The sequence below is a fragment of the Myotis yumanensis genome, unplaced genomic scaffold, assembly GCF_028538775.1.
Source record: "Myotis yumanensis isolate MYYU_CA2020_CCGP unplaced genomic scaffold, mMyoYum1.0.hap1 SCAF_4, whole genome shotgun sequence".
NCBI classification, from domain to species: domain Eukaryota; kingdom Metazoa; phylum Chordata; class Mammalia; order Chiroptera; family Vespertilionidae; genus Myotis; species Myotis yumanensis.
This window is the reverse complement of record NW_027223755.1, coordinates 40,764,077-40,783,173: the sequence shown is the minus strand read 5'-3', so window position 1 is coordinate 40,783,173 and position 19,097 is coordinate 40,764,077. Positions and strand designations below refer to the sequence as shown.

Below are 19,097 nucleotides of genomic sequence, written 5' to 3'. Positions count from 1 at the left end.
ACATAACTAAAACACTGAATGAATGTGCTCTAATCTTATTTCTAGTGATAACAGAATGTTTAAAACTCAAACCTTTTAATCTGGTATGTCCTTCAGTCCAAAATACAGGCATTTTCAAAGACATATTTAAATTTTTATTTAATTAAAAGATGAAAATTAGCACAATAAAAATGGCAAAACAACTAGGTCCCTATTTTACTGAGACATATAACCTGCAGAATGTAAATAACCATTTACAGAATGTCCGTAGGAAAGATACAGAAAGGAAGGTAAAAGAATGATAAAGAAGAATGTCATATACTCAGAAACTCTGTATTTTCTTAGAAACCAAATAAGGAATAGCTTACTCTCTTTAGTAATAAGCATTTAAACATTAGTTTTCTAGATATTAACTAGCATTATCTATAAGCATACTCCAGTGAAAGAAAACCCTCTCTATACAAAGGATTTACAAAGTCCATATACTAAGTGCAAACTAGCTAATGAAATCCCTATTTAAGATATTTAGCAATATCATTATGTTCCCTATATAATTCCTGAGGATCAGATCACATGCCTAGACCACCAAGGTTGAGGTATGTGGGTGAGTTTCATCATCATTGTCAAGTCCTGATTAAAAATCCAATTAAGTACCAGACTTCAACAGCCATTACGCTGTATAAATCAAGAACTTAATTTTCTAGTTCTGTCCTAGTCAGTGGCCCATTATATTTCTGATTCCACACTGCTTTCCTAGTTCTCATTGTTAACAGATTGATTTTGTAAAAGTGAAATGCTTAAAATCCAAAGAATATAAAATACTAATAATAAACATGCTAATGAGAATTCAAGAAAAAGAATCCCCCCCCCGCCCCCCGTGGCCTAAAATGCTTCATAAGTATTTGAAACAAACAAATCTCACCCCAAGCCTAGAGTTAACAATGTCACTTCCTTATAAATTCTATTAAAAAATGTTAGTGTAGGTTCTCAAAATTTTCCAATAATGTAGTTGTCTGCCTTTATTAATACTCCATCATTTTTGTACATTCCTTTATATTACATCAATTTATAATAATCACAATTAACTTACTTAATTATAAACCTAAAAGTATAGTATCGCAAGCTATTTTGTAATTTTTTACTCTTGTCAAATACCTTTGAATCAAACATAACTTTTAAATGCAGCTTCTTGCTTTCCTTAGTTCAGTTTAGGGTTTAATATTTGGTATCAAGCATCTAAGTATACAATTACAGTACTGAAAGGTTTGAGATACTTACAGAATCATAATAGAAACCAGTGCTGTGGTCAAAATACAGTCCAGTATTCTCATCATAACTAAATCCCGTCTGTGATACAGCAGCTTCTGCTGCAGCTCTCAAACTTTCAGCTAATGATGAACCTTCTAAGGATGCATCCTCTGTTGCTAATGCAGATGCTGGTTCCTAGATAAGATAAATTCATGTCAAATAAGACAAAAATATTCTTATAGCAACGTAAAAGTTAGCAAAATTAGAAATAATAAATAGACTTAAGAGCTATTTTAAATAATAAGGCTTCAATTTCTGCAATGGAAGCGATGGCTATCAATTACAATTTGATTCACTTAAAAAATATTTATCAGTTAATTCAATTTTGACTCAGTTTTGAAAACACTGACCATTACTCAAAAATAAATACCTAATACCATAGGGAAGTAATCCACAAAATATGGACTCTGAAGTACACTTTAAGACAAACTATCTAGAGTCTTCCATAATCATAGGTCCAAAAGGAAAAAACATTTTAGAAGAGAGATGGAAGAGAAAGCTATGGATTATGTGAGATTTATCACAGCCTCAGCAGTTGCACTGTATAAACCTTACTGGGATCCTGATTCAAACACACAACTACAGAAAAAAATTATAAAACATCCAACTTATAAAAATCTTAACAGTGGCAGGATATATGACAGAGAGGAAGCATTAAAAAATTTTTGTGTAGCCCTGGCCGGTGGCTCAGTTGGTTGGAATGTCATCCCATACACAAAATGGTGGTGAGTTTGATTCCCAGTCAGGGCACATACCTAGGTTGCGGGTTCAGTCCCCAGTACAGCATGGAAGGGAGGCAACTGATCGATGTTTCTCTATCACATTGATGTTTCTCTCCTTCCCCTCCATCCCCCTGTTCCTCTCTCTCTCTCTCAAAAAGATCAATAAAAACATATCCTTGGATGAGAATTTAAAAACAAAATTGTTGTGAACAAAGTTACTGTGGTAGTTGCACAAAATTTTTTGATTGAGCCAAAATATGACAAATTTTCTGTTTTAGTTTATGTACATCACAAGATTTTAGAACACAACAAAGTAGGAAACAAATATATGAGCAATTTTTGTTTCTCTAAAAGTGTAATATTCTGCATAATTATACACAGAATATTTATAACCCTTGTATATGTTGTCATGGACCAAAGAAGTCAATTTGCATAATAATAATAATGAAGGCCAAGTTCTTGGGCATCAGTAGTAGTAGCATTTTATTACCTGTGAATTTAAGGCAAAATGGTCCTCTTGTTCACATTCAACCTTCTCCGTTACATCAGTACCAGCATACACATCATTTTCTATTTGTGACTGGTCTTTAAAATTATAAGCAGAAGCTTCGATATCCTGATCTTGCTGAACTGAAAGTTCTGTCACTTTATTTGGAAGACTAAGATCCTTATAGTATGTCTGATAATAATAATCTATAGCAAAAACAAATTGTGATACATATTAGCATAGTGTATATAAAAAGGACTTAGAATTCTAAAATATTGGCACTGAAACAAAACAGTACACATTGCAAACCATATTTTTATAGTTGTACACATTTTAACAGATTAAAATTGATAGTGCAGATAAATCTGCAGATGCTTTTATCTTTGATTCTAATGTCACTTTAAGTACCCTAGCTGTCAAGCTAAAAAAATTAAAAAAGGTGAGCATGTTGGTATTTTCCATAGCAAGACTAAAAAAGAAAATAGGTAAATAAGTTGTATTCTGTCAAAAAAAATTAGCAACTCTTAACAATTTCTAACCACAAAGGTTAATATCATTGCATATCAAATGTCAATGGAATAAAGACATGTCAAAGGTTGATTTCTCTGTCAAATATCTCTCATGATGCTTTTAAAAATATATATTATCATGCAGACATGTAATATTAATGCTATTGCTGTGTTTAGCAATTTAACTAAATTATATGCTGAATAAAATAAGACAAACTTAATGGAAAAATAAGTTTTGATCCCTATTTATTACAACTCAGTTACTCAGTTATTTTGCCTCACAACATAATTCCACTGATGAGGTCATGGTTGTGGGCTCACCATTCCCACAAAGGCTTAAGAGACTGTCACTGAACACAATATTATATGGAATGCATCAACAAGAAAACACATGCACCTGGTCACATGGAAGACCAGACATGAGAGTAAATGACTCACAGCATGGCAGAAGTTACTCAGTGAATGTGTCACTAAAGACACAGTAGTAATCCTGAGTATTTATAGGAATGACAATGCATTTCTACTTTCGCATCAGAAGAGCAAATCAATTATCTGGAAATGAAATATGTAATCATATGGAGAGAAGACAACCTTGTAACAGTCCTCATATTTATCTAGACATTTGTCTATTTTAAATTTAGTGAAAATTACATATTAGCATGATTTGAATGTGATAAATGTTAGGATGTCTCCAATATCAACTAAATACCTGAGATTGACCAAGGAGGGTGGTTCTCTGTTTGTACTTCTACGTCAGACTTCTTATTATCTTCCTTTCTCCCACAATAGAGTATTTTACTGAGCTCTTCTACCTAAAAGAAAACAAGGCTTTAGGAAAAAGAAATCATATAGCAATCTAAAATCATGCACACCATTCTCTTGAAATTACAATAATTATTTCTTTCTTGGTATAACTTTTAGAGATGTACCAATAGGAGGCAGTTTCCTTTTCAGAAAAACTGAAAATACTATCATTTACTTTCTTTCATCTTTTACATTTGCAGAGGGAAATGCTTTTTATTCTTATATTCTCTTGCTAAACCTCAAAATATCCCCTTTGAAAATCAAATAGACTAAATTAATAGGACTTTATGAACAGAATCCTTTATTTCCAAAAAATAAGAATGTTTTTATACTAATATTTTAATTGGTCAGTTCTCTCTAAAGAATTAGGGGGGGAAAAACATTAATTCTCATGCATTTAATTTAAAAAGTACTTTAATGTATGATTTTTCTTTAAATTGTAGTCTTATGACTCAATACTGCAGCAGAAGAAAAGAGAAGTGACTGCCTCAGAGGGGCATCCATTCTCTCTGTGCCTCACTGACTCCCAAAGCTAGAGCAACAGAGCGCAGAAACAGCCATAAGCAATGAGGAGCAGCCTCCTCAATACACCTCAGACAATACCTAAGAGTGAGAAGTCTATTACAGGCCTGAAAGAAACTAAAAAACAAGCTTCCATTTCTTTAATAATACATAAAGCTTAAAAAGAGAAAGGGGATAAAACTGATTATATATAGCCCAGCTGGTGTGGCTCAGTGGTTGCATATCAATCTATGAACCAGGAGGTTGAGGCACAAGCCCAGGTTGTGGGCTCAATCCCCAGTAGGGAGCGTGCAGGAGGCAGGTGATCAACGATTCTCTCTCATCATTGATGTTTCCACTCTCCCTCTCCCTTCCTCTGAAATCAATAAAAACATATAAAAAAAACTGATTATATATAATCTAGGCACTTCATAAATGATCAGATCTGCTCATACAACCAGGGCTGGAACTAGGGCGAATCAAGCAAGGCACCTAGGTAGCAAATTAAGGAGGCACTCAGCCTCAGCTTCCCACAAGTATTGGGTCTATACCCGAGTCAGTGCCTTCTTAAATTTTTCACCCTAGACTACGGATTGCCTCGTCCAGTCTCGGCTCTGCTCTGCCACTACCACTATTACTGTCAACTAGATCATTTCTTTAGTATCTGCTACGTGCTAGGCACTATATTTGTCACTTGGGATAACATCTTTATTAATTCTTACTACCATCTCACAAATTAGTTTTCCTAATCCCCATTTTATATGTGAGAAATCTGGAGACAAAGTAATTTGCACAAGTTTATACTGCCTCCAAGACTTTCCATCAATTTAAATGTTTCATGTTAGACCACTCTTAAATTAACACTAACAACCAAAATGCTGGCTCTTCAACCGTTAGCAAACATGTTTATTTGTTTTTTAGGATCTCTCTCTAAAGCAGGCATTACTTGAACAATTGGAAATTATAAAAAGGTTTTTTAAAAGGCTGTCATATTTTGCTCCCCTTACCCCAAGGTTTTTTTTTTTTTTAACAATATTTGTAGTCTCCTAGCACAGTCCTTAAACATTACAGGTGTCCAAAAACCATTTGAATAAACAAATCCAAATTTTCTATAATATCAAAATGTCAATAACTATGCAATGGGCACACCAAGTCATTGCAACTCAGCAGTTCTTTTCATAGATCATTTGATAGTAAGGCATATCAAAGTTTGATGACATTTTAGAGTTCAGACTACACATGTGGTTTTAGCAATGGTACCCCATACATTACAAAGGACTGGACAACAGTTTAATTGAAATTAATAATTATGTTAAAATAACTTATCAGGACACGGTGCAATCGCCAAACAATCAAGTTGGAAAAAAGCACTATGCTCCTCTTTAAAAGTTTTTTTTTAAGTGTGACAGTTTCAATATCTGTCCTTAATGTATTTTATAAAAATGAAGTTAGCTGCTTAGTCTCTAGCAAAGAAAGTTCTATCTTCCCTACTTCCAACAGAAAACTCAAAATGATAAACGCCCAGAATGACCACCTTACACAATGCTCAACGGCTTGTTCACGCTGAAATGGATTGAACCTTCACCTGGGCGGTGCTAGCATTCTTTCTCATGGGCAACCGAGGGTCAGGGTCAGTTCGCACATCTAGTGACAGAGGGGATTCTGATGACAGTCCGGCGCCTTAAGAAACCCCAAAGGTGGCCTGGAAGGTACTACATGTGCCTACAGCCGGCGGGCAATGCCGAGAGAACGAAGTTCAGCGCACAGCGGCCGGAACTTCTGCCCGCGCGCTTATCTAAATCGAGTAACCGGAACTCTTAGGTTTGCTCCAAATGCACGTGGAATTCTAATCGCACTGAACTTTTATTTCTTTCAAGTGCTAGGGGACTCAGAGGCTTCGAAGGCCGGGGCGGGGCGGGGCGGGGCGCAGGGCCGGCGGACCGCGCACCTGGGTGCGGAGCTCCTGGTTGTTGCTCTCGGCGCTCTGGTACAGCCGCTCCGTGTGGTGCAAAAGCTTCTCCACCTCCCGCACCTGCCGCTTGCAGCTCCGCAGCTCGCGTTCCAACTTCTCCACCTTCCGCCTCAGCTGGGCCAGCTCCGGCTCAGGGGAGGTGGGTGGCGATGGAGACAACGAAGGAGACGGCGCCTCGGACGCCATGGGGTCCGGCGCGAGGCGGCCCGTGGGCGCCGAGGGGCTGCGCTCAGACGGAGGTGGACGCCGGCGGCCCCAGGAGCCACGCGAGTGCGTGGGCAGCGAAAGGCGGCCTCAAACCCGCCCGGCCTCGGCGGCCCCTGGCCATGACGGCCGGAAGCTCGAAGCCAGGAGCCGAGAGGAACTGCCCGGGGAAGGCGGTTGGACCCAGCCCAATCCGCCCGGCTTTGAAATAGTAAAACTTTATTGGTAAATACCTTCCCCAGCGACCGAGGCAGTCGCGGGAGCGTTTAGAGAAGTGGGAGGACCTAAGAAGCGAAGGCCCAAAGCGCTCCGGCTGTTCCTGAGCTGAACCGGAAACGACAGCGCCCGCGGTGGGCGGGGCCGAAACCGGAAGAGAAGCGACGGGGAGCGGGAAGGGCCTCGCCGTGCGCATGCGCACTTCCCGCCGACTGTTGGGGACAGGGCGGTCCGTGAGGGTGTGGGAACGTAGCTAAGGGAGACCTGGAGTGGCAGAGAAGGTCGCAGCGTTTGATCTCAGGCTTTTGCCCTTGCGAAGCATACTACTTGACGTTATTCACTATTTTTTGATTTTGTAATTTGTGTTTTTAGTTATTATTTTGTACTTAATCACACTCCTTAGTTCACAGAACATCAACAACATGGGCCCATGGGCGGCCCTTCTGTTTGGGGGGTGGAGGTGGTTTTTGTTTTACTGTAGCTCTATATCTCTATTCATCAGTCCCATTACCTCCTTTCTGTCTATATGAATACCCACTCTCACTTGTGTGGTTTATGTCCTTAAATGTAAATCTATCCTTATAAAATGTTTCATGTCTATTTCCTTTACATAAATAGTATTTGATTAAAATTTTTAAAAAAGGAATGTTATTAATTTTATTAGTTATTAATATTAGTAATTAACAATATACTAAGTGCTGTATAGTATTTCAAGATATATGTATGCCACATATTATTTAGTCCACTAGTTGTCAACATCTAAGTTATCTCCAATTCTCTATTACCTTTTGAGCTCGACGTGCCAGCATTTTGGAAAACCCTAACTTAACTCTGGTGCCGTGTCACATATAGAAATTTTTTTATATTTGCAACCATAGTAAAACAAAGATTTATATTTTTGATATTTATCTTATATATTTAAATGCCATTTAACAAAGAAAAATCAACCAAAAAAATGAGTTTGCGTGTCACCTCTGACACGCGTGTCATAGGTTCGCCATCACTGCCTATTAACACAATCAATAGCACAATGAAAAAGCGACCCTTGTTCGTGCCATTTTATTGACCTGTGCACTCATTTCTTTGGGGTAGGTACAAGGAATGTGATTTTTGGTTTATAGGGCAAACATTTGATTTCACTATGTTCCACTAGTTGGTTTTCCAGAATGGCTGTATACCTTTACCCTCTCACCAACAGTGCACAGGAGTTCTGTGTCCTCCACATCCTAATACATAATGTTAGTCACTCTTATATTTTTTGCCATTTTTGTGAATGTAAAGAGGTATTTCATTGTTGTTTTAATTTGCACTTCTCTGATTACCAGAGGATTTCATTTTTTTGTTGAAATGGCTATTTGGACTTTCCCTTCTGTGAATTGCCTATTTATATTTTTTGCCTATTTCTTGGCGGATGTGTGGTTTGTTTTTTGGGTTTTTTTGGCAGTTCTTTCTATAAACTAGATACTAATCCTTTACAGATATCTACTCTCAATCTGTTATATATCTGATAATTTTGTCTGTAGTTTTTTTTATTGAACAGAAATCCTTAATTTTTTATTTAATTTCATTTTATTTCATATGCTTTATGATTTGGGCTTTTAAATCTTATTCATAAAAAAAAAAATCTTATTCATAAAGTCTTTTCCCATCCTAAGTCATATTTTCTTCTATAACATTATAATTTTAACTTTCACATTTAGTTCTCCACTCCAACTGGATGGATTCAGATGTATTTTTCCACAAAATGACCTAGTTTTCTTCAGACCATCTCCTTTACATTCCTTTGTAGTACCACCTTTATCATCTATCAAATTCCCATATATGTATGGGTCTATTTCTGAACTCTCTATTCTGTTTTGTTTGTATATTAGTCTGTTCCTAAGCAGAACCATTCTATTTTCATCACTTTGGCTTTGTAGTATATATTAATATCTGGTGGGAAAAGTTGCTACTTTGCTTTTACTTTTCAAAATTGATTTATTCATGAACCCCTGTTTTCCATATAAATATTAGAATGAGCTTGTTGAGTTCCTCAAACAATCCAATGGGATTTTTATTAAGATTTCATTGAATGTATAGCTTTCTTTGGGAATAATTAACATAAAACTTTACTATGTTAAGATATCCCATCCAAAAAGAAGAGGGGGGATAAAAAGGTAGTCTATCCACATACATTCTTTTTTTGTTCCATTTATTCATTCTTGTTTGTACTTTAATGGGGTTCTAATACTTTTCATGATAAAGGTCTTAGGCATTGTTTCTTAGTTTATTTCGTGGGTACTCTGTTGTTTTATTGTGAATGAAGTCATATTTTCTAGTATATTTGACACAGGGGAAAAAGTCAAAGTAATGGATAGGTTTCTAGCTTGGACAAAGGAGGTAGGAACTATTGGAGGAGAGTATGCTGCATGGGGGAGGGCAGGATGCTTTAATTTTTATTTTACTGATAATACTGAGTTTGAGGTGCCTGTAGGGCATTCATTACAGATGTTCAGTAAGTAATGAGTATTCCAGAAACCCATCTAAAACTTAAGAAACAGAAACTAATAGAACTAGTACTGTATAAAGCAAACACAAATGGCCTCAAGGGCTGGGGAGGTAAAGTAAATGAATGGATAGAATAGTTAACAGCCCACTACTGAGTTCTGGAGAACTGAAGGACCATGTAGGAGTGGACCCAGTGTTGCAGAGCTTCCAGTTTTTCCAGAAAAGCCAGAAATTTGGATTTTTATGTGAAATCTGTTTAAAAACAATGGTTCAAGTTAGAAAGGTAATTTCTGACATCATTATTATATCTTCACAATACATGTGTGCTGCAGGGACTGCTCCAGTGTCCTCTGATTTTCACCATCACTGCTGTCTGCCCCTCCCCTCCCCTTTCTTTGTTTTCTAACTTGTCTCTTTCCCTCTCTTTCCCCTTAATTTTATGATTTTGTCTATATATGTCACTACATGTCTATATATGTCACAATAATAGAGCTCTTTTCTTCCAGGCAATGAATCAACTAAATCCTACAGCTCATTTATCTTTGGTTTTTTTATTATAGCTAGTAGATAGCTGTGGAAATCACATAATTGACCTAATTCTTTATCCATCCTGTATCCACATCATTTGCCATGTGACTTTGTAGTTTCACTAAAGAGGCAGAATCTCCCCTCCACCTTTGAATCTGAGTTTGACCATTTGATGTGTTTTGCCAGTTGAGTGAGGTGATTGCCAAAAACAGTAGACTAGTTCCTAGCCTAGGTCTCAAGAGCTGTTAATATTTATGCTTGCTTTCTTGGATTCCTGACATTTCCATGAGAAAAACATACCCAGGCATGTCTGCTGGTCTCAGAAGGAGGATAAATGACACATGGAACAGATCTATTGCAGGTAAGTCAGCCTAGAGCAGGAGCCCCAGGAAACCCACAGGCAGTTAGCAATAACTAACTGATAGTGGAAATCAGCCAGCCCCCCAGTTTGCCCTTGATTTGCGAGAAATAACAAATGATGTTTGTTGGAAGCCACTGAGTTGAGAGTATTTTGTATGTAGCAATAACTAACTGATACTTAACCTGATCTAGAGCCATTCCAGGGACCTGTGAGTTTCAGCAGGCTGGAGTCCAAGTACCTGATATATTACCATATTCCATAACAGAGGATTATTGTCAATTAAATAAAACCTGATTTATATCCAACTTCTTTTAGAGTATCATCAATTCTATAATTAATGAAAATTTACCTGTCATAATTTATGTTGAATACAATGGGAAGCCAACTCTCTCTTATCTGATCCTACTGTTTGATGTCACACAAGAATATCTGGGGAGCCATAGCATTTCAATAGTTCTGATTTATTGCTCCATATTACTTTTAGTCAATTGACCATTACCTGTTTCCTTCCCCTAGGGACCCAAGGAAAGAATGGGTCGGTGTAACACTAAAACACCTTCATGATGATAAAGGAAGGAAGCCAAAGGAAACTAGGCAGACGCCTTTTCTCTGCCCGCAACGGAATACTTACATTTTGCACCCTCATTTTATGATTGCATAACGAGTAAAAAATTACAATATTGAATTTCCCTACACTTCCACCCCCAGGGGGGCAGTCTATCATGAAGGAACGCAAGACTAGGATTTAGGAAGAGAAAGAGCTATCCTTTTAGAGAAGGCAAGGAGCTAAAAGGAAGGACAGGTTTTATCTAAGGCCAGAAGGAAACTAGAGAATGGAGGAAAGAGGAAGCCAGGGGTGGGAGCCAGGAAATGTTGCTCAAGAGGAGAGTGTGCATTGCAGGGGAAGAGTTGCACAGGTAGAAAGGACCACCACCAGGGCTGTTTAGCAGGGCCTAAGAACTGTTTTAAAACTGAGCCATCAGAAAGTAATTTACCCTGCTTTCATCCGAAGGAATATCTTCATCACCTGCACCAGGGGATTCTGATATCTGCCCTGAAGTGGTCAATGAGTACTTCATTCCTTCAGCATCCTCCTCTGCGGGTTGCCTAGGAAAACCTGCAGATCACCCCCGTTCCCGCACTTTGTTACCTAATGCATACAATATTCCCAAGACACCCATGAACCCATAGGAAAGAGAGGACAGGGACCTCCAATGGAGTGGGTGTGGGAAACATCTCACATTGGTATTTGGGATGAGGTTGCTGAATGAATCTATCTTGATGCTGGAGGAATCTTCTCCTTGCTTTCCTCCTCTTGTCCCCCAAGATAGAGGAATAGTTATTGACAAGTCTCCTGTAATAATTAAAAATATCTAAGACTATAAGAAAGAAAAATAAAATTTACCAAAGGAAACATTAGAATGCCAGGAGTACATTTTTAACTTGTCATTGTTTCAATAAGGTCCTGGACATGACTCTATCATTTATTGAAATATAGATCCTTCTCACCTCACTTTGTTTATGAGAATTTAATGTGAGACTGTGATGAATGAATAGTTAATCACCAAAGTCATGGTATTAATTTGTTGGAACATTCTCCAGAAGAAAAAGGACAAAACGTTTGTGAGCCTAATGACTTCTTTATTATCATCATATGTTTGGGATTAAATGTACCTATGTATAAAGTAGTGATAAACAAATTAAAATTCACCAATATATGCCAAAAACCTAGAAGAGAAAGACAAAGTTGAGTGCTTATGTAGCTCATTAGGGTTACAGAGGACATCAAATAGTATAAAATTAACTTGATAAATTAGTGAAATGGTTTAAATGCAACTGAGACGTGTGTGGAGTAGTAAAATAACTTTTAGATAGAGACAGGTTAACTAAATCTCAGCTCTGCTGCATACAGTAAGTCCTCACTTCATGTTGTCCATAGGTTCTTAGAACCTGCAACTTTTATCAAAATGATATACAGCAAAACCAATTTTACCCTAGGCTAATTGATATAAACAAGAGTTAAGTTCTTAGGGCATATTTCTAGTCACAAAAATATCACCAAACCCCTAAATAAAGACCCAAATCATTTTAACATTCAAATATTGAAATAAATCTGAGCTATATACACATTTAAGAAAGATTAATAAAAACAAGTAAGAGAATGATTTTCCAACCTGCTTATCCCAGTTCAGGGTCACAAGTTGCCAGATCCTATCCTGGCAGCTCAGGGCACAAGGTGGGAACCCACCCTCAACAGGACACCCTTCCATCGCAGGGCCACTCACACCCATACTCACTCAGATGGGACAATTGAGACACACCAGTTTACTTCATATGCATGTCTGTAGGATGTGGAAAAAAGCTGGAGTTCCCCCAGAGAAAACCCACAGCCCTGGGGAGAATGTGCAAACTCTGAACAGACAGGGGCCCTGGCCAGGAATTGATTTTTTCCTCGTCAACGTTATAACAAAACAACAGTTAAAGGAAAGGGCCTGCTGTACTAGCTGTGTGACTTTGGGCAAGTTCCTTGAGCACTCTGTGTCTGTTTCCTCATCTGTAAAATGGAGATTAAATGATAGTACCCTTCACATAGGATGGTGGAAAGATTAAAAGCAATAATGTGTGTAACATGTTAATTTTAGAACCTGGCACATGGTAAGTTTTCAGTGAATATATGGAATCATTCTAAGAAGGTTAAAAAGATTAATAGGATAAAATATCTATCTGTAAGGAAATTTAAGGGCTCAATAATAATCCCCTATCTTCTTACGGGATTGAAATAAACATTATTCCATTAATCATCCCTACTATCGCCTCTCAAGTCAATAGAATAACCAAATGTAAAAGCACTCTGTAAACTAATAATAAAAAACCTGTGGAAGTGGAAGTTATAGTTATTTGTCTTTATATCTGAACATATTCAGAATAGTATTCATTTGTGTGATATAGACATATTATATGCATGCACATCCTTGGAAAATTTCTCAAGAGTTATAGTCTATCTGTGTTGGTTGCCACTTGGGATTGCTGGTATGATAGATTTAACTTCTCTCAAATCCTTTTTACTGAAACCAAATGACAGCAGGAAAAAAATACACAACACAAAACACATTTTGACCAGAAGGTGGCAATAAAGCATTGATATTTCCCAAAGGTTCCTGGCTCAAGAACTAACTTCTGGTAGGTGTTATATATCCAAGAAAACAAAATATTGTCTAGAGCAGTGGTTCTCAACCTTCCTAATGCCACGACCCTTTAATACAGTTCCTCATGTTGTGGTGACCCCCAATTTCATTGTTACAAATTGAACATAATTAAAGCATAGTGATTAATCACAAAAACAATATGTAATTATATATGTGTTTTCCGATGGTCTTAGGCGACCCCTGTGAAAGAGTCGTTCGACCCCCAAAGGGGTCGAGACCCACAGGTTGAGAACCCCTGGTCTAGAGGTTGTGATCATACAGATCCTGTGGGGGGCAACTCTTCATCCTCACCTTGTCCCTGCCCTGGAGGAGCCCAGGCTCAGAGAGGGGCGATGGGGACATAGTGAGATAATTGCTTCAGAAAAGCACAGGGCTCTGGGAGCAATCATTTATCTGAAAAGTATGTTCCCATCTTAGAATTCTCATTTATGTTAACTTTATTGGATAAATGAAATGATTTCTGGCATATTGTGGCCTATTACTTTAACTCTGATGAAGTTTTCCCATATACCAATTTTACTGTATCGAAAAATGGAATTTCTTCTCTTTGTTCTTGATCTAAGAAATGGCAGGAATACTGGAACAAATACTTTGTTCCTTTGGTCCCCTCACAACTCCACCCCCAGGCAATCAAGGAAGAAGAACCCTGTCAAGGCTCTTTTACTTCTGGGAAGCGCACATTAGTTGCTGTCTAGAATAGACTGGGTCTGTGGTTTGTTAAGGACAAAATTATTTTACCACTTGTTAACATGGAAAGGAAGATTTTATTCAGGACTATTGTGATAGATGTAGCTGTCAAAACTATTGCAATAGAGGAGAAAGATTGGACTCTCAATACAACAAGAACAAATGGAGATTTGTAACTGAGGAGTAGGTGGGTGTGGAAAATTACTTCAGGAACCTGATGAAACGAGGCGGATGGGGGTATGGTTTGCATATCAAAGGCACTTTACAGACAAGTTGTTTGCTATCTGTAGGAATTAGCCAACCCTGGGAGGGGCAGCCTCTCTCTAGCTCTGCAAGGCCTCAAGATGTCAAAGCATAATAAAATACAGGAAAAAACATTTAACCTTGCTTCTAGCTTCTAAAACACCATTTATGTCAATCAACCAAGTACATATCTCATGAAATTAGAAAGCATTGAATAAGTAAGATCATTTCATTTCATCTAACTAATAATCATAATAGGTAAGTTAATTAGTTCTTTCTTATGCTACCTCTTATGCTAAGCACTTTAAATGCTTCATTTAATTCACATATTGTATTTTGATTGTAGTAGTTATGCAAATATGTACATGTGATAAAATTCCATAGAATTATACACAAAGACCTACCCCTAAAACGAGTGTAGGCAAAAACACATGAAATTTGTGTAAGAACTGCAGTCTTGTTCATTGTATTGTGCCAATCAATTTCCTGATTTTGATAATACACTATAGTTATGTAAGATGTCATCATTGGGGTAAGGTAGGTAATGGATACTTGGGACCTCACCATACTATTCTTGCAACTTCTTGTGAATCAATTATTTTAAAATAAAACATTAAAAGAAAAACCCTTTGAGGCCAATACTATAATTATCCCTATTTTGCACATGAGGAAACTGGGGCTTACAAACGAAAGGGCGAGGGCTAGGCCCTCCACCTTGCCCCAGGGTAAAGGCTACGCCCTCCATCTTGCCCCAGGGTAAGGGCTACGTCCTCCATCTTACCTTGGCCACGTGCTTGGCAAGGAGCTTCTTCCCGGAAGTCTAAGACTCTGCTAGCCACACCCAGGAACAAGACATCGACTTGCTCCTGGCCAATCGGCAGAGCACAGTCCTTTCTCCTGGCCAATCGGCAGAGCACAGTCCTTTCTCCTCCCCTTACTCCAACCCGCCCTTTAAAACCCGTCTCTAGGCGGGGTTCTGTCTCTCAGCCACTTGGTTTGCCGTTGTGTCGTGAGTCTGGTGGACGGGGAGCTCAAGCTAGCTTGAAATACAGATTCTTATGCTTTTGCATCAGATTGGCTGGCTCCCTGATGTGGTTTCTTGGGAATCTTGAAATCTGGGCATAACAACAAAGATTAATAACTTGCCTAAGATCATTCAGCAAGTAAGTGAGAGTGTGTTTCCAACTGGAGCCCATTCACTATTAACCTCCCTTCACCATAGATAATCTTCAGATAAAATTTTGATTCCTGTTACTCATACAGTGGGGCCTTGACTTGCGAGTTTAATTCGTTCCGAGACGGAGCTCGTAACTCAAATTACTCATATGTCAAATCAAAAAGTGAACGAGTGAGACACGTGGTGCTGGGCTGATGTTGTGGTGTTCACTGTGACGTTCGCTGTGCCAACTAGCAGTGGGGTATCTGAAGCTGGCTCGTAACCCAAATTTTAGCTCACAACTCAAAGCAAAAAATCGGCTGAGAGACGGCTCGTATCTCGAAAAACTCGTTAGTCGGGACACTAGTAAGTCAAGGCCCCACTGTAGATTGTTTCTAGGTTCCAGTATGGTCTGAAAATTTGTAAATAAATTAAATTACACTGCAGTGCTGGAAAGTAAAACTGCAGCACACGTAAAAGTTAGTATAGGACTCCCCGATCTCAAACTGTACTACAAAGCTATAGTAATCTAAACAGAATGATATTGGCAGAAAAATAGACACGCAGACCAATGCACAAGACTTGATAGCCCAGAAATAAACCCTACACAAATATGGGCAACTAATTTACAGAAAAGGAATAAAAACTAGACAAATGACAGTCTTTTACATCAATTTGGAAAACTAGACAGCTACATGCAAAAGAATGAAACGAAACCACTGTGTTACACCATACACAAAAACTAACTCAAAATGGATTAAAGACCTGAATGTAAGACCTAAAGCAAAAAAATACACAGAAGGAAATATAGGCACTAAGCTTCTCGACATTGGTCCCAGTGGGTTTTTGTGAATTTGATTCTAAAAGCAAGGGAAACAACAACAAAAATAAACATGAGGGAGTACATCAAACTAAAAAGCTTCTGCACTGTGAAGGAAACCATCAACCAAACAAAAGGCAACCTACTGAATGGGAGAAGATATTTGCCAATATTTCCGATAAGAAGTTAATATCTAAAATATATAAATAACTCATACAACTCAACAACAACAAAAAACTAACAATCTGATTTAAAAATGGGCTCTTCTGAAAAATAGACATGTTTCAAAGGAAGACACACAGATAGATATATGATAAGATGTTTAATGTCACTAATCATCAGGGAAATGCAAGGTCAAACCACAATCAAATATCACCTCACACCTGTTAGAATGGCTATTATAAAAAAGACAAGAAATATTAGAGATCATGTGGAGAAAAGGGGAACTTTGTGTACTGTTGGAAGAATTGTAAATTGGTATAGCCATTATGAAAAACAGTATGGAGGTTCCTCAAAAAAATTAAGAATAGAACTGCCATATAATCCAGCAATTCTTCTGGATATTTATCCAAAGAATATGAAAACACTGATTCAAAAAGATATATGTACCCATAGATTCATTGCAGCATTATTTACAATAGCCAATCTATGGAAACAACCTAAGTATCCATCTACAGATGAATGGATAGAGAAGATGTGATACAATAGAATAATATAATGATAGAATAGAATATCACTCTACCACAAGAAAAGAAGAAATAATGCCTTTTGCAACTACATGAATAGATCTGGAGGATATCATGCTAAGTGAAATAAGTCAGACAAAAAAAAGAACAAAATTGAATTATTTAACTCCTATGTGAAATATAAAACAAAACAATAACAAAATACCAAAAACTCGTAGATATGGATAACAGAATGGTGGTTACCAGAGGGAAAGGAGGCTGAGAGGAGGGCAAATGGGTAAAGGGAGATCAAATATATGGTAACAGATAGAAACTAGACTGTTGCTGGTGAGTGTGCAATGGAGTATAGAGATATTGAATTATAATGGAGCCAGTGTGTCTGAATAGCAGTTGCCATTGAATGTTTTCTTTTCATTGCACCACTGACCACTCTTCAGCTGAGAGGGCTGGAGGGCTACTTATTCTCTGCACATTCTATTACAGTCAGCTCTGTGTAGCAGCAGAAAGAAAAAAAAGATGATGCAGAATACAGGCAGGGCCATAATGTAATGGCTCTGGGGAGGCAGCTGATGTGCCATCCCTCCAGGAGACACAAACGCCAAGAGGAATCTCAGCCTCCACCTGCTGAGGTGAATTGGCATTTTGCTTTTTAACCTGAAATTAAGATATCTTAGACCATTTTTAAAAATCCATATTTCTAAGTCACTTTGTCCTAGTAGCAACAGAGCTCCCAAATTTAACACATCCCAGACAGCCTGAGTTCCAGTCCCAGCCTTGCCACTCACTAGCTTGGGAGAGTTACTCAATAGTTGTTTGTCTCAGTTTTCTCATCTGTCCTTATCTAAATGGGAGGCAGCAATAACAAGGTTTGTTATTTACAAGTTATAAAGGATTCAGGATAGCACCTGGTACTTAATATATGGATATCGTAGTTTTTTCTCTCCAGGTCTCTTCAGGTAAAACTTTGCTTACATTTGTCACTCAGATCTAGAATAACACACATCCAAGTGTGTGGTGCATGATTCACTCACCATGTTCAAATGTATGCTTTCTACTGTGACAAAAGTGGAGGGATGAGGAAAACTCCAGGGAGGAAATGTACTAGGATGCCATGTAAGGTGCTCACTCAAAGGGCAGACTTTATAGAAGTTAAATTTGCAGTTTAATAACACCCCTATTTCAATCTATTTGAAGGTAGTTTTAAGAATCTTGATTAAGTTCAGCGTTTATCATTACTTTCGGTTTTCAGGGGGTTACCTAGAGGTGTAAACACGGGGTCTCACAATACAGTTAAGTAATACAATTAAACAAATATTGTGGAACTCATATCAAATGCAAAGCACTGTCATGCACTGAATTCTGAGTGCTGTGAAGACAACTAAAAAACAGTTCTCAGTCCTTAGATTTAAACAATAAAATCTATCGAACAAGATAGTTGAATACATCTAATGACATGCCTATATAAAAATAGATGAGGAAAGAATCACTTATAAAACATTATCACATTGTCATGAATTCCTTGCAAAGGCCTCTTATCTACTTTGCCTCTAGCATTATAACATCCTAAACATCCATCTCTGAGGTTCACTTCACTACAAATACCTTCTGGTGAACTGAGAAATAAATTACATGATCCGAGATTATTGTGGGTGTCATCAAAAAGAAATGAAGGTTTATTTTCTGAAGCAAAAATAAAGTGACAGTTCCATAAAATAGAATGTGTCCTCTCTCCAGCTCACCAAGATATCGAGCTGTAAAAGGTACAGCAATTTTGTGTTAGCTGTCTGATGAGTACCCAGTGTGATTTTATTTTAAACTAGAGGCCTGGTGCACGGATTCATTCACTAGTGGGGTCCCCCGGCCTTGCCTGCAGGGATAGGGGCAGAAACTGGCTCTCCAACATCCCTGGAGGGGTCCCAGATTTCGAGAGGGCAGTTCTCGGGTGATGCACCCCAAATTGGGCTCCCTCCTCTGGTTCCAGGTGTGTCACCCGAGAACTGCAGCTGCCAAGTCACCGCAGCGCCTACCCCCTGGTGGTCATTGTGCATCATAGCTACCGGTCAGATGGTCAAATGGTTGGATGGTCACTTAGTCTCTTATATATATATTTTATTTCATGAAATCTTTATAGGTCTATATTGTCAATGTTTATTTGAAGGTTTTATAGTAGACATTAATTAGTTACTCAAAACAAAAAGTAGTAATATATAAAACTATGGGA

At 38.0% G+C, this 19,097-nt stretch overlaps 1 protein-coding gene across 1 annotated transcript in view; it reads right to left on the bottom strand.

Moving 5' to 3' along the window:
- Positions 1 to 6,834, bottom strand: part of AGGF1 (angiogenic factor with G-patch and FHA domains 1) — a 37,730-nt gene extending 30,896 nt beyond the window's left edge. Inside the window, exons 1-4 of the mRNA XM_070412215.1 lie at positions 6,259 to 6,834; positions 3,715 to 3,817; positions 2,500 to 2,702; positions 1,258 to 1,422 (exon numbers count right to left, since the gene is read on the bottom strand). Of these exons, the coding sequence (XP_070268316.1) occupies positions 1,258 to 1,422; positions 2,500 to 2,702; positions 3,715 to 3,817; positions 6,259 to 6,468 (681 nt within the window). The 5' untranslated portion in view covers positions 6,469 to 6,834. The remainder of the gene's footprint in view (positions 1 to 1,257; positions 1,423 to 2,499; positions 2,703 to 3,714; positions 3,818 to 6,258) is intronic.
- Between the last annotated feature and the right edge of the window lie 12,263 nt (positions 6,835 to 19,097).